Raw genomic sequence first — 15302 nt, forward strand, 5'->3', positions numbered from 1 at the left:
GTAATTGAAAGACATGCAAGTGAATTCGGAAAGATGACGATAGTCAACATGAGGCATTGATCTATGCCTATTATACAACAATTCCTGGCTGCATGGGATGAGTCTTGTCGTCTACTGATAGGTAAGGTACTTTAAGGAAGTAGGTTAGGTAGTACTTCAAAGTCCAGGTGGTGGTAATATGCAAGGTACCTCGAGGCAAGTACCTAGCGCGGGCTCCGACTATGGAGCTCCTGGCTCCCTTGCATCAACCGATAGCAAATTGCCCCGCGCCTGTGAGTCAAATCAACAAAAATATTTCGGTCGAATCCTAGAGGCACTGAAAAGCGACTGACGCATTTGCACCGCACCATAAGCCCGCCGCCCGTCATTAGCATAGCATATAACCCCTTCTGTAGCCGTTGACCTACAGGCGGAGAAGCATGTGCCTGCACCTCTAGACCTCCCACAATTCCGCCCAGCAATACCGCCAAATTGTCTAGACCACTGTTCCGGGCCATTTGGGTGCGCAGGTCGCCATTTATCCCGTCGACCACCACTGCCTTTCGACTCGCACCAGCTGCGCCCCCCTTCTCTTCCTCTTCTCCCTCTTCTTCCTACCCCGCCTTGACTTCCACGACCATGGCTACCAACAGTGGCCGCGGCAACCCCATTGCTGCTGACGAGGGCCCCTCCAAGACCGGCGAGGGGGCCCCGCCTCCCGTTGACACCACCACCAAGGACGCCGTCCAAGCTGCCGGCCCGGCTGATGGTGCCGGCGTCCACGCCACCGGCCAAGACAAGTCCATGCAGCAACCCGCCGCCCCCAAGGTGAAGACGGAGAAGGAGCTCGAGCGCGAGCGCAAGAAGGCCGAGAAGAACGCCAAGTTCGAGGAGAAGAAGAAGGCCAAGGAGGCCGCCGCCGCCGCCCAGGGCCCCGCCGCCTCCAGCAAGCCCAAGAAGGCGAAGCCCGCCAAGCCCGAGGAGGTGGCCCTCCCGCCCTACGTCGAAGAAACCCCCGCCGGCGAGAAGAAGCGCCTCAAGTCCCTCGACGACCCCCACTTCAAGGCCTACGACCCCATCGCCGTCGAGAGCGCCTGGTACCAGTGGTGGGAGAAGGAGGGCTTCTTCAAGCCCCAGTTCACCGAGGAGGGCGAGGTCAAGCCCGAGGGCAAGTTCGTCATCGTCATCCCGCCGCCCAACGTCACCGGCGCGCTGCACATGGGCCACGCGTTGGGCAACTCCCTGCAGGATGTCATGATCCGATGGAACCGCATGCACGGCAAGACCACCCTGTGGCTGCCCGGCTGCGATCACGCCGGTATCTCCACCCAGTCCGTCGTCGAGAAGATGCTGTGGAACCGCGAGAAGAAGACGCGCCACGATCTGGGCCGCCCCAAGTTCATCGAGCGCGTGTGGGAGTGGAAGGAGGACTACCATGTCCGCATCAACAACGCCCAAAGGAGGATGGGTGCCTCTACAGACTGGAGCAGGGAGGCTTTCACCGTACGACCCCGACTCCGACCCCGACCCCGACCCCCCAACACTGTAGGAACCGGCTAGGAAGGATCGTATCAGCTGACTTGAAACAGATGGACAAGAACTTGTCGGCCGCCGTGACGGAGACTTTCGTCAAGCTCCACGAGGAGGGCACCATCTACCGAGCGAACAGACTGTATGGTTTCCCCTCGGTTCTATGTACACCTCATTCCCTGGTGAAGATGACCACGCTAACCCTGAGAACTACAGTGTCAACTGGTGTACGCAGCTCAACACCACCCTGTCCAACCTTGAAGTCGTCAACAAGGAGCTGCCTGGCAAGACTCTGCTGGACGTCCCCGGTTACGAGAAGAAGATCGAGTTCGGTACCATTCACCACTTCAAGTATCCCATCGAAGGCACGAACGAGACCATTGAGGTGGCCACAACACGTCCGGAGACCTTGCTCGGTGATACCGGTATCGCCGTCCACCCGGAAGATGACCGATACAAGCACCTTGTCGGCAAGAACGCTGTTCATCCCTTCATTGAGGGTAGACTGATGCCTATGTAAGCAACCCCCGTCTACGTCAATGCGACGGTGCGACTCTTGCTAATTCTGGACCTGCAGTGTTGCCGACGACTATGTTGAGAAAGACTTTGGTACCGGTGCCGTCAAAATCACCCCGGCGCATGACCCCAACGATTTCGCCCTCGGCACCCGCCACAAGCTCCAGTTCATCAACATCCTGACTGATGATGGCTTGATGAACGAGAACGCCGGCCCTTACAAGGGACAGAAGCGATTCGACGTTCGATACACCATTATCAAGGATCTCAAGGAGAAGAACCTTTACGTTGACTGGAAGGACAACCCCATGACTGTCCCTCTCTGCGACAAGACGAAGGACGTGATTGAGCCCGTCATGAAGCCCCAGTGGTGGATGAAGATGGACGACCTCGCCAAGCCTGCTCTCGAAGTTGTCAAGAACGGCAAGATCAAGATCCGCCCAGAGTCAGCCGAGAAGAGCTACTACAGGTGGATGGAGAACATCAACGACTGGTGTATCTCCCGACAGCTGTGGTGGGGCCACCAATGCCCTGTCTACTTTGCATCGGTCGAGGGAGAGGAGAACGACGAGGGCGACAGCAACCGTTGGTTCTCCGGACGCACCGAGGAGGAGGCCCAAGCCAAGGCCGACAAGGCCCTCGCTGGTAAGAAGTTCACGCTCAAGAGAGACGAGGATGTCCTCGACACGTGGTTCAGCTCCGGATTGTGGCCTTTCAGCACACTTGGCTGGCCGAACCAAACCCCTGATTTGGCCAAGCTCTACCCCACATCCGTCCTGGAAACGGGTTGGGACATTCTCTTCTTCTGGATTGCGAGAATGATTATGCTGGGTCTCAAGATGGTTGGCGAGGTGCCTTTCACCGAGGTCTACTGCCATTCTCTTGTCCGAGACTCGGAGGGTCGCAAGATGTCCAAGTCTCTGGGCAACGTCGTTGACCCCCTGGATGTGATTGCCGGTATTCCGTTGGAGGAGCTGCACTCCAAGCTCCTTGTGGGCAACCTGGATCCCAAGGAAGTCGAGAAGGCCACCAAGTACCAGAAGACGGCCTTCCCGGAGGGCATTCCCCAGTGTGGCACAGACGCTCTTCGCTTCTGCATGGCCAACTACGTGACGCCCGGTGGCGGTGACATTGCCTTTGATATCAAGGTCATGCACGGTTTCAGAAGGTTCTGCAACAAGATCTACCAAGCAACCAAATACGTGCTTGGCAAGCTGGACAAGGACTTTGTACCCAACAAAACCGGCAAGCTTACGGGCAAGGAGTCGCTGGCCGAGAAGTGGATTCTGCACAAGATGAACGCTTGCACCAAAGAAATCAACGATGCCATTCCCGCCCGAGAGTTCTCCAAGGCCACCGGTGCCATTTATGTCTACTGGTACAACCAGCTGTGTGATGTCTTCATTGAAAACTCCAAGGCTTTGATCCAGGAGGGCACCAAGGAGGAGCAGGAGTCTGCCACGCAAACTCTGTACACGGCGCTTGAGAGCGCACTCACCATGATCCATCCCTTCATGCCCTTCTTGACTGAAGAGTTATGGCAGCGGCTGCCGCGCCGTCCCAGCGACGAGACGCCCTCCATCATGCTGGCCAAGTACCCCGTCTACGACGCTGAATTCGACAACCCCGCCGCTGCCGAAGCGTACGAGTTGGTCATGGGCTGCTCCAAGGGTGTCCGTTCCCTGATGGCAGAGTATGCTCTGAAGGATGAAGCCAAGGGTAAGACTTTTCCCTTTTTTCCCCTTTCTCCCCAACTTGAATCTCTTTATATCACGGGCCCAATAACTGACTTGTGAAATAGTTTACATCCAAACCTACGATGAGACCGCCCACAAGACCGTTGCGGACCAGCTCGCCTCGATCAAGTCGCTCTCGGGCAAGGGCGTGACCTCCGTCGATATCGTCCCGGGCACCGACAGCCGCCCTGCCGGCTCCGTCGCGTTCCCCGTTTCGAGCGCCGCCGCCGTCTTCCTGCACGTCAAGGGCCGCGTCGATCTCGACGCCGAGATTGACAAGGCCAACAAGAAGCTCGAACGCACGCGCCAGTCCATTGCCAAGCAGCAGAAGCTGCTGGCGGACCCCAAGTACATCGAGAAGACGCCCCAGAACCTCCAGGAGGACGCCAAGCGCAAGCTAGGCGATTTCGAGTCGGAAGCTAAGGGCTTCGAAGGCACCATCAAGCAGTTTGAGGATTTGAAGCTGGAGTAGATTGTAAGGGGCTGTTGGGCGGGATGGGATGCGGATGGAAAGATAGAAAACAAGCATAGCACCTTGATTGGGGACTAGATCTGTATGTGAATGCTTAAGAAAGTGAGTCTTGGGGAGCTTGGTGTAGAAAACAGGTCCACATTACACAATGAACTAAAGGTGGCGATATATGCGCCAATCTTCTACACGAACACTGCGAATAAATGATATTTTACTGTTCTTGTATTGTCTTGCTCGAGATACTTGTCGGGTGATGCATGGCATGCAAAGTAGCCGCTATATATAGATGACAGTCTCAAAAAGCAGATAAATCTCATCTCCCATGTTCGTCTCTAGATGCACCACTCTTGGACCGGAGTATTCGATCAATATTCTAATGTTGCGATGCGCTTTCTTCCCTGTCTCCTTTTGAGGTATCTTAATGCCCGTCCCTGAAATTCTCAGAAAACACGCTTGGAAAGCATCAAAACGAAAATGCGCCGCTCTCAACCGACCTGGATATAATGATATAAAAAAAACAACCCAACCTTTTCTCATGCCAGAGAAAACGCCTTGCAATGAACGAGTGAGTAGTATGATCTAGTATGCAGCCGACGCAATGCGATAAGATAGAAGAAAATTAGGAGGAAAAGCATGGAGTGATAGTTAGGGCATAGGCAAAAAGGGCTACGACGGTGGCGCCAAGCCTGCCCATTGGTAGTTACCGTCGATGTTGACCCAGTCGCCCTGGCTGATGGCTTTCTCCCAGCCCATCATGACGGCCATGAGGCGGCATCCGGTGGCACTGATGGTGCAGATGAGAGCATCGCTGCCATGGGCGAGGATGGCGAGGTCCATGAGGTAGGCACGTCCGATATAACTGCGCAGCCGCGTGGTTTCGGCGGAGGGGGTGACGGGCATTGTGGAGCCCGCGCTGTCGCTGTTGATGCCGGCGCGTCCCAGATTCCAGAACATGCTCGCGAAGAAGCCGCCTTCCCAGCCAAACGTCTCCTCGACAAACTTGTGCATGACACTTCGGTCCTGCTCTGGTTGCGGAGTCTGGGCTTTGGCCGCAAGTTTGATCATCTCCTGCGCCCTTGGCGAGCGCTTGAATTCGTCCGAGTCATAGACTTCGGGGTCATCCGACGCGATGACGGTGAACGAGTGCTGTTTTGCCACGACATTTTCGCCGCCGCTGGGAGCGCTCGTGTTGTGCAAGTCCTCGATGATCTCCCGGGCCCTGTCCGCGTAGAGGTTGAGGGGAATGTATGCGCCTCTATACTGATACTCGAAAGGGTGCTGGTCGCCATGGCGGACGTGTACACCAACAACCGTCCCGTCCTGTTTGTATCCTTGGGGTGCTTTAGCCTTATTCCTTAGCTCGATGATCCGTCTGGTAACGTAGGTGTGATCGTCCTTGTTCAGGTGGAACAGGGCCTCGTACCCTGCCCGAGCCAGATCGAACATGGGCCGCTCCCGATCCTGATTCTTCTTCTTAAGGACTTCGTACGCATTCGAAAAGCTGGTTCCAAATGTTTCCTTTGCGGTGGCAACAGACACCACCAAGTGGCGGGCGTGGCGAGGACAGGGGAGCATTTCGTGTCGCGCAGGAGACTGGCAGTCTGGAATGGGGGGAGATTTGAATATGCCGGTATACTCTCCGTATGCCCATCTCGAATCATCAATGAAGAAGGCACGGTTCTCCTTCTGAGCCAGCCCATAGGCCATCCAGAGCATCATCAGAGTTGTGCCCAGCCCGGCGTCGGGGGACTCGAGGACAAAGGTGAGGGTTGATTCGCAGATTGGTTGGTCCACCAGAGTGCTCTGGCTTACGCCAACTAAATGGCCGTTTTGCGCTCGGGGAGTGACCCCCCACGTTATATCCTGCGCACCCGGGAGTAGACCGCGCTTCTCTGCCTCGTCGACATCAAGGAAGTAGGGGTCCTGGTAGTAGTAATCCGAACTGGCCTTTTGGGATGGATAAGTCTCTCCATGCAAGTCTCTCACATGAGTGGCAACCTCGTGACATTTGGCGCAGATATCGGCATACTCCTTCGTACTCAAGGGGAAGCTGTAGGAAGGAGGTATGGAGACGGTCCACTTCGACCTGCCCCGGCGATCCGTGACAGCGATCGGGGTGGGAAACTCGGGGAGCTCGTCTTGGCCGACCATCTCGTAAGCTTCCTGGCTTCCCATGTACCAGTCGACAACCACTGGCACATTTCCAAAATGCTCCACGGCCGCCTTGGCAATATACAGAAAAGCCGCTACGGACAGGAACCACCCAAAAAGTCTGAGGACACGACTTGGCCGGGGGGCAACCGGGGATTTCTTGGGTCTCGGTACCAAGGCAGGAAGACCGGGGGACGGCGGAGGCGAAAACAGCAAATGGTTGAAGTTGAAGCGCGAAGAGGTTGAGGATAAAGGGGCCTTTTCATTGGTAGATGCCGTCCCTGTGTAAGACGCGGTTCTTCGCAAGTTGAGTCGCGGTGGAATCACCATCATTTTGGCATGGGTGCTGTGGGTGAGATCGAGAGCTGGAGGCGGCATCTTTGCGGGTGTTGTTGGACAGGACAGAATACGATAGGGAGCGATTTTTTTTTAAATGTGTTAGTCCGCAGTAGGGCGGGTGTGTGGCCGTTTGGTAAGATATAAAAGGACTGGCTGGCAACGGGTGCCGATTGACAAACACGCCCACTACCAGGGGCCAAATCTGGGAGTTTGTCGATTCAAAGGGGCCAAGAGCACAATGGCAAAGGGAGGGTTAGAATGGAAATCCGAGGGTGACGTTTCGTTGGTATGGCCTGGGTGTTCCTATTAGAATCCCATTGAGCAAATAGGGAGGCAACGCAGAGACGGTGGTGGGTTGTTTGCCCTCACCTCGCTGGCGGTGTCATTCAGGGTATGCGAGGGAACGTCAGGTTGGGTGAGCGAGGGCGGCCAAAGAGGACCTGTGCAACGCAGTACTTGTATGTATTCAGACTGCAGGAGGCCAAAACAGAGACAGAGACAGGCGAAGAAGAGTCGAGCTCGGTGGGTAAAACAGGACCGCCGATCATCAAGTGAAGTAATGTCTGGTACAGTAGTATGACAGCAGGCTGTTGGGCTGTCACAGGTCCCATCCATGCACGCGAAATGGAGAAAGGTGGAAACGAAACTGGGCTCGCCGAGCAGGGATTCCTCTCGACTGGTACAGCAATAGAGCAAAATCGCACCGAAGACGGTCAGCTACTCTGCTTGGATACGCAGTGCTCATCAAACCCAGACGATCCCACCGGTTTCCGAGTCTGGGGGGGAGGGTGGTAGCGATAATGGACACCGGGTAATACAGTTGGAAGTCAAGGGCTTCGATACATATGGGATGCTGGTATACAGTAGTGCAGACGGCGTCGGTATGGCCAGCAAGCATAAAATGACGATAGCCGCGGAATCACCCAGGGAGTCCGTCCGGCAGTGGGGGCGCTGTTGGTCTGCCCCGGTTGCAAGCGAATGACAAGACGGATGCAGATGTTGCTGGATGGATGGCAAATGATTGAATGGATGGATGGATAAATGGATGTGTGCTTGGATCTCGGGAAGTAGTAGGGATACGAGATGGCTAACCAGCTGCCAGATCGAATTCCCTGACGGTGGTATCCCAACGGATGCGAGGTATGTACAAACCAAAAAAAGACGGGCGACAGGCTGACGGGCCCAGCACGGGGGATGCGATGTGGGAGTGTGGATGGGAATTCGAGGGTGGATGTGCAAGCGAGCAGGAACAGGCCCCGCCAGATGATGTCACATGGGAATAAGCAACGGTTCGGTGGTTCCAGCGTTGCATCCAAAGAAAATGAGGATTTGCAAGAACAAGCTGAAAGGGGGGGCGGGCAAGAGAGGGGGCCAAGCCAGGGTCAATGAATGTCATTGGGCAACAGGCCTGAACGGCAAAGGGGTGAAGGAGAGCATCTCGTGAGCTGTCGTCCTGTATGTTGTGTATGCCGTGTCAATGGCATCAAGAAAACAACCCAACGACCAAGCTGGCTGGGCTCGCTGCCTGCCGTACCTGCTTGTTTGCTTGTTTGCTTGCTTGCTTGCTTGCTTGCTTGCTTGCTTGCTTGCTTGCTTGCTTGCTTGCTTGCTCGCATTTTCTGTAACAATAAAGGACGCCGGGCCAAGTCTGGGGTTGATTGCTACAAACGCCTACGGATAAAAAGTCTACCTAAGTATGTACATACCTACCGAGCTACATAACTGCCCGTCCATCAAACAAACCCATCTATCTGCATCTCGCGTGGCATGTGTGGAGGGCAGCCCGAGAAGCGCAGGCCCAGCACCCAAGATGCCATTTTATTTTTCTAAAGGGTCCTTTTTCCCTGTCGCTTTCCAAGCCCCCTAAGCTATTTTGGTCGATCCACTCCCACCCCCCCTGAGCCTTCTGAAACAGTCTAACGATCTGCGGAGAGGGGTGCCCCCCGGGCGGATCTACTGTAGTAATCGACTTTCGGACTCTGACTGCAGCTCGTGAAGAAAGTCGCACCAATGGGAGGGCATAAATCTCGCCGCCGATCTCTGCAACCAGCGCGCAAGTAGGGTGAATGCGACTGCCGACTAGGCCTACTGCCGACCACCTACTGTATTCTGACCTAACCTCCAGGCACTCGCCCCTACTGCTCGCCCGTACATAGTCTGACCGGCTTCCGCCCCAGTCAGCCAACCAACCGACAGCTGCGCGCGTTCGTTCCGCACGGCTGCTGAATTTCCAATACGCACTTACTTGTATCCTCGAGTAAATAGATGATAGATAGTCTGTTGCTGGAGACTGGGGCCTACCCAACAAGGCAGGCCGTCGGTCGTCGAGCAAATAATCTGTAAAGCCTACCACGAGCGCCTGTTTTTGTTTCGCAAATGCCGTTGGCCGTTTGATGTATACGACCCGGCTGACAGGAAGAAGAGGTGGGCGGGCACACACACAAACACACCCAAGGGCAGCAAGGTCAAAACGAGGCGGGACCAGGATCCTTCGTGTTTAGGCTCTCGCTCTCGCTCGTTCGCTCGTGTCTGTCGGTCTGCCCAACCCAACCATGCCGGGCGCCGACCGAGTGGACGAACGACATGGCTTGAGGGCGCTTTGGGTGACACCTGCCCTCTCCTCCTGCTTGCAGCGCCCCTACATTCTGCACTAACAAGGGAGGGGGCGCGGGCTAGCTAAGTAATAAACACACGAGCAACGAGCTTACCTGGATTGACAGAAAGGCGCCGCGCTGGTGGGAAAAAGTGGGTTTTCCACACTAGTCGTAGTAGTCGGCTACCGAGTCTTCCCGTGCCCCCCCGAAAAGAAGACGCTATTGTCTGTATGTAGTGGGCGATGAGAGTTGGTCTCTTTTTTTTTTTTTTTCCAACCCTTGGTTTCGGAAAAGGGTTGTCCTCGCTTCGTCCCGTTTAACCGTTGCATTTGCCCTGGCATTAGCACGGTTTTTCCTGGTGAGGGGTGAGGGGGGGGTCCCCGGAAAGGGTCAGTCTCCTGATATCATCTGCCAGCTCGTGTTGGATGCAGTCATCTGTTATTGCCCACAGTCACGGACATCTACCCGCAACTCTTCAAGCAGCTTTTGCTGCTGGCCAGGAAGCCGAGTCCAAATGGGACCGCGGCTGAGCAGGATAAATTCAGCAAGTACAAACCTACATAATGTACGTAGACAACGCCGCCACGGTCAGCATGTCTCAGATATCAGACATAGCTAAGTATCGTTTACGCAGAGGCAATAACGCATGTCTTTCTCGGCGCATCATACAAGGATTGGACTTCCAGTGTCGTCGTGTGGCCAATAGTCTTGAAATCGATTGTTTATTTTTTCTCTCTCCTCGGGGTCCATTTCGACGTTTCTTTTTCCGTCGGCTAATATTACATACAAGGCATCAAGTCCGCTGCGATAGATGGCATCTATCGTCCCTATGAATGGAATTTCTAACCCTTTTTCTCCACAAGCTGCGGCAGTGACAAAAGAATGGATACATGGTGAATGAAAGAGAAAAACAGTGAAGATACAGCCAGGACCCGCTCATTATATAACGTGGCCGCCAGTCCTGCGGAGGACAAGCAACTCCTTTCCGAGGCATCTTTTGAGAATAGAAATTATTGACCCAGACCATCGGTTTCTTCCCGTCGTTCAGGGCATCGTCCACATCCACAAACACTCCTGTCGTAGCAAATAGCGCAACATGATGGGGTATAAAAGAAACGGACACAAGCAATCCCAACCAAAAACGCCGTATCCCCGAGACTTTGGCACCCCCGCCGTGTCCCCAATATAAAAATTGTACATGCCCCTGAAGGAGCCACATCACTCTCACGCCTCAAGGGCTACCTCATGAGACTCGTGCGCAATCGTTGGGCTCTCCCGAAGTTGCTCGGCCTTGCCCGTAGCCCCTGCCTCGGCCGGCACATGGATCTTCCGACCGTCGCTCGCGATGCGGACGCTGCCTCGCGAACCTCTAACTGCATGGCCGCTTTCGACCTTTTCTTGTATCATCTCATCCAGGATGCGGCTCATCTCATCAACCGATTTGGGCCTCCTGCGCTCGTTGTCGGACGAGGAGCTCTTCCGCCCGGCCACGGGCGGGTCTGGTAGCGCCCCGGACGGCGGAGGACTGGCAGCCTGCTCATACAGCAGAGACGTTCGTCCCTCGCGTACCTCGCGCACCTCGGGTTTTGGAGTCCCTTTATCAAGCCCTTCAGCAGCATCCCTCGAGCGCGCTGCGCTGCGCAGAGCACCGAGCATACGGTCCTTGTCATCCAGTCTCGCCCGGAGTTCTGCGATCTCGGCATCCTTCTCCTTGAGTACAGCGGAGACGCTATGGTCTTCGCCAACCATGATGCCCTTGTTGGGCGCGGAGAACCCAACTGATGTGCGAGACGAGCTCGCCCGCCTTGCGTGAAGGAGCCGTTTTTCGAGAGTGGCTATGTACCGATTCTTGTCGGCCAGATCGTTTTGCAAAGCTTGGTTTTGGGCTGCCAGAGAAGCAACGCCATCGCCATACTCGCCGACGCTGTCATCCTCCTCGGCTGATGGCTCGCCGGAGTTCGAGCGTCGCTGGAGATTCGACCGCCGGCCGATCGTCGACGACGAAGAATTCATCGAGCTCGTTCTCTCTAAAATGGGATGGCTCTTGGAGGACGCGGCAATCGAGGTCCGGACAGACGGAGCCAGTGAAGACTGAGAGAAGCGATGGTGTATGCCCAAAGCACTGTAGGATCCGCTGCTGTTGACACCAATCGATTTCGAGCTCAGGATTAGCTTGTTTAGATGATCAATTCGTTCTTTCAAGGCTGTGCGCGCAAGCTGCATCTCCAGCATCTGCTCCTCGTGCCTTGCCTCGGCCTCCTTTTCCCGCAAGCGCTCCTCCACAACTTCTTTTATAACCTCCTCTTCTTCTGTCTCGACAACAGGCGTCTTGTTCTTGACCTGTGTTTCGAGTTGGGATCGAAGCTCCAAGATCTCCATGCGGTAGCGTTCGAGCAGGACCCTAGCTCCGCCCTCGCCACCAGCACCCAGAGCTTCCTCGGCCTTCTTAGCATGGCTGACAATGCTGTTCTTTGCACGGGCAGCAAACTTCAGAGTATTGATGGTCTCTGCCGTATGGCTATTAGAAGAAGCAGCACTCCCAGCAGCACCAATCTGGATGGTGCAAAGGATACTGACGAGGGAATTCCCCGACAGAGCCCCTTGCAGCAATCTAGTCAACTTGCTGTCTCTGTACGGAAGATGTTTGAGGTCCAACGAGGTGCCGTCTTTCTTCTTGGCGTCCGACAGCTTGGAGATGACATTTCCTAGGGTCAACAGACTCTTGTTAATATGACCTCCTTCCTGCCGCCGCTCCTTGGTTTCGGCAGCCTTTTCGGAACCCGCAAGATCGATCAAGCTTAGAGTCGAGACACGGACACCGCCAGGAACCAAGCCTGAGCGTTTATTGTCCGCTCCGGACGCTGGCATCCGTTCTCTACTCTCGACGACGATCTGCACAACAGCGTGGCTGCGAGAACTCCTGGCGTTGAACTGCGTGCTGGCTGTCCTACGAGCTTGGTCACCACGGGCAATTACCCGTAGAAGCTGGGTTGGACTCTGAACGATTTCTTCCTTCAGGGGAGTTGCATAGACGCCACGTTTGCTGTCCTCTCGTAGTTTGATTTCTTCTTGTGCACCCGCAGCTCCGGCTCCGCTGGTAGACATACTCAACAGATCGTGGATCTTTTCATTGTAAATCTCAAGATAGCTGACACGCAGCAGAAACTCTCGCGATGGCGTTTCCCGGATGTAGGAGAAGATATCGGTGATGGCGAGCGGAATAACACCGGGAGATGAGGCCGTTCCTTGCATCGAGAATGTCTTGCCCGTACCCGTCATACCATAGGCAAACACGGTGCCGTGGTAGCCTTCCATGACCCTTCGGACTAACCGCTTCGCCGTATGGTCGTATACCCTGCTGTTGTCGTCATGAGTTGCGAAAACATTGTCGTAGTGGTAGTCACCGCCTTCTTTGCCTCGATACGAGACCAGTGACTTCCTACCATCCACCATCCATTCGCCCTCAACTCGCCCCTGCTCGCTGGCGCCAGCATCCGGCCGCACTCGTACGCTGACAACAACGTTGCCTTTGCCATCTATGCCTTTGGAGGACCTTTTGTCGTTTGTGGGGGTTGAGCTAAGGTCGGTGGGATCATCATAAGTCGTAGCTGAGGTCGAGTAAGAATCTTGAGCTGAAGAACTGCGACTCTGCGGAGGTGAAGCGATGCTAATGAGTCCATCAGAGTTCCGGACATTATTACTGCTGAGGATAGATTTGCTGTCGCCGCCCCCAGTTAATAAACTGGGCACTCCGTGATTCACTTTGGGCGCAGTAGATGGCCTTGATTTCCTCGATGCTCCGGTTGCGCCTGATAATGGGCTGGGTGGAAGACTGGAAATGCGCGAATCACCCTTGGGGGGCTGCGGGAACGAGTTGATGCTGACTGTTTTGCGTATCGTCTTTCCATTGGGGGTAGCCGCGCCTTTAGGGGTCGGGAGAGCCGAAGTGGGAGCCGGAGCTGGGGGCGGTAGGTTTGCCGCCGACGGTGCGCGAAGACCGCTTCGCGGTGTGCTTGGTGACCTACTAGCTGCGTGGAGATTTCCGGTACTCTTGCGCGTTTTGGGAACAGGTAAAGCAGGTAGCGCCGAGGTTGGCGGCCCAGCTGAAGGGCGTGATGGCCTAGGTATTGTGGCCATTGTTTGATCGCGGATCGACGTCGGGCCACTTAATAAATTAAATTCCGAGAAAAGTGACGGAAAAACCAGCGGCCGATTATCTGATGATGCTGGTTTTACGCAGACTATTGCTCCATCAGTCTCGAGCCTGTGATTAATATAGCCCGTTGCTGCACAATAGCATTTAGGGTTTTTCGTAGGACAGCAACTCCTGCGGCCATGCAGCCACGGGACCACGTCTGTCAGCTCTTTTCCAAAGCTGACCAGCGGAAGTTTGACAACTCAGAAGCAAACGCTGGCCCACAAATGCGCGGGTGGCGACTGTGTGAATAGTTGCGACTGTTATGGAGTATATGTGTGGTCGTCGGTGAGGCTGGTAGTGGTGTGACTGCCAACGCTCGGGTGGTTATCTCAGCGCTTGCAATATCGCACAAGAAAAGGATCGACTGTGGTGTTCTGTTAGCTGAGCGTGTCCTCGACTTGGACTGGCAAAGGCCCTGTTTGCGCTGCTCTCCATCCTCGGAGTCGGTTGCGAGCCCGGAGAATGTATGCATAGAGCATTAGGGAATAGAAGATCAGATGACGTACAAAAGCCTGTCCAGCGCAACGAGGGGTGGTGTGGGAGTGCCAGAGGACCCTGACAGCTTTAATTGATTCAGCCCGGAATGTCTGAGATCGGAAACGAATCGGCCTCGGTATCTGGTCCGCCTGTTGCTTTTTCTTTGCTTTTTTCGACCAACTTCTTGCTTATAGCGAAATAAGCTAGTGGGATGTCTGAGCGACGTTTCTCGATTATTGCGCTTCTATATCACAAAAATGTTTGGGTGCGCCAAAGAAACGAGGCAGCGGCAGGAGCGAAAGGAGAGGAGAGGAAGCAAGTGTGCTGACCCCTGTAGCCTGTAGAGATGAGTTGTTCGGGTGGTGAGTGGGTATGTCGTGGAATAGAGACCAATCTCTGAGACGACAGGCGATGGTAGCAAATCAAAGGCTGGATGATGGCCGTGTGGCGATGCACTGCGTTGGGCGGTGGGCGGCGGGCCTCGGGGGGATTGGTCGTCCTGGGTGAAAGTCAAAGGAAATTCAGACGATGAAGGTGGGCGCGCTGCGATTATGGTCGGCCTGGCGGTTCGAGCTTGTTTTGCAGAAGGCTTGCGGGACGGAGCGAGAGACTGCGTTTAAAGTGCTAAGGAGCATGAGCGCGCAAGTAAATGGGTCCAGATTCCACAAAGGTCGAGGCCGTATTGCGATACCGAGTCGAGGCGGCGGATGGATTCGAAGAGTTCAAGCAACCCGGTCGGTTGACTGGATCGGATTGCAACCTATCGCACAGTTCGAATTCGAGTCCAAGTCCCAATCCAGGTCCCGGGTCCCAGGTCCAAGTTCGAGTTCAAAGTCCAAGGAAGCCAGGCATAAAAACCAACACGAGAGAGAAAAAAAAAAGAACAAAGACAGTCCAGTATACTACTGCTGCTGATGGCTGCCAAGGCAAAAAGAAAGAGAGACACTGTCTGTCGGCCTACTATGTATGGAACGAAAAGCAAGACACGACGTTCACGACATAACCTTGACTGGCACGGAGGACGGACGAGGAGGGTTCGAAGGAGAGAGATTGAGAAATTGGGTAGGAGGAGCCAGTACCGGGCAGCGAGCGTGTGTCTAATCCATCAATTGATGGATAATGAATGAATGACCTGACCAGTGGGATCAATCAGATGTACAGAGAAGGCACCATGCCATGCCATCTCCCCCAAGCTTTCTCCAGTCGCTTTCTCTCTCTCTCTCCCTCCTCTTTCTCATTGCAAATGAACAAGCCCCCCCTTGATGCAAGCTCGAGTGGTTGAACTTGTTCCCTTGCCTAGTGCCTACCTC

General features: G+C 54.9%; 3 protein-coding genes across 3 annotated transcripts; 1 reads left to right on the plus strand and 2 right to left on the minus strand.

Moving 5' to 3' along the window:
- Nucleotides 1-618: 618 nt before the first annotated feature.
- Nucleotides 619-4233, plus strand: PG985_015180 (tRNA synthetases class I-domain-containing protein; the record flags this gene model as incomplete). The annotated part of the gene is made up of 5 exons (XM_066834946.1): nucleotides 619-1482; nucleotides 1569-1651; nucleotides 1726-2025; nucleotides 2087-3744; nucleotides 3827-4233. The coding sequence occupies 5 exons, from the start codon at nucleotides 619-621 to the stop codon at nucleotides 4231-4233; spliced, it is 3312 nt and encodes a 1103-aa protein (XP_066676149.1).
- A 666-nt stretch (nucleotides 4234-4899) lies between these two features.
- PG985_015181 (uncharacterized protein) lies at nucleotides 4900-6762 on the minus strand (the record flags this gene model as incomplete). The annotated part of the gene is made up of 1 exon (XM_066834947.1): nucleotides 4900-6762. One exon carries the CDS (start codon nucleotides 6760-6762, stop codon nucleotides 4900-4902), a length of 1863 nt encoding a protein of 620 aa, XP_066676150.1.
- Nucleotides 6763-10541: 3779 nt separating this feature from the next.
- On the minus strand, nucleotides 10542-13454 carry PG985_015182 (centromeric protein E; the record flags this gene model as incomplete). The annotated part of the gene is made up of 1 exon (XM_066834948.1): nucleotides 10542-13454. One exon carries the CDS (start codon nucleotides 13452-13454, stop codon nucleotides 10542-10544), a length of 2913 nt encoding a protein of 970 aa, XP_066676151.1.
- Nucleotides 13455-15302: the final 1848 nt, after the last annotated feature.

Source organism: Apiospora marii, assembly GCF_038362585.1.
Source record: "Apiospora marii strain CBS 49790 chromosome Unknown utg000013l_segment0_segment0, whole genome shotgun sequence".
Classification (NCBI taxonomy): Eukaryota; Fungi; Ascomycota; class Sordariomycetes; order Amphisphaeriales; family Apiosporaceae; genus Apiospora; species Apiospora marii.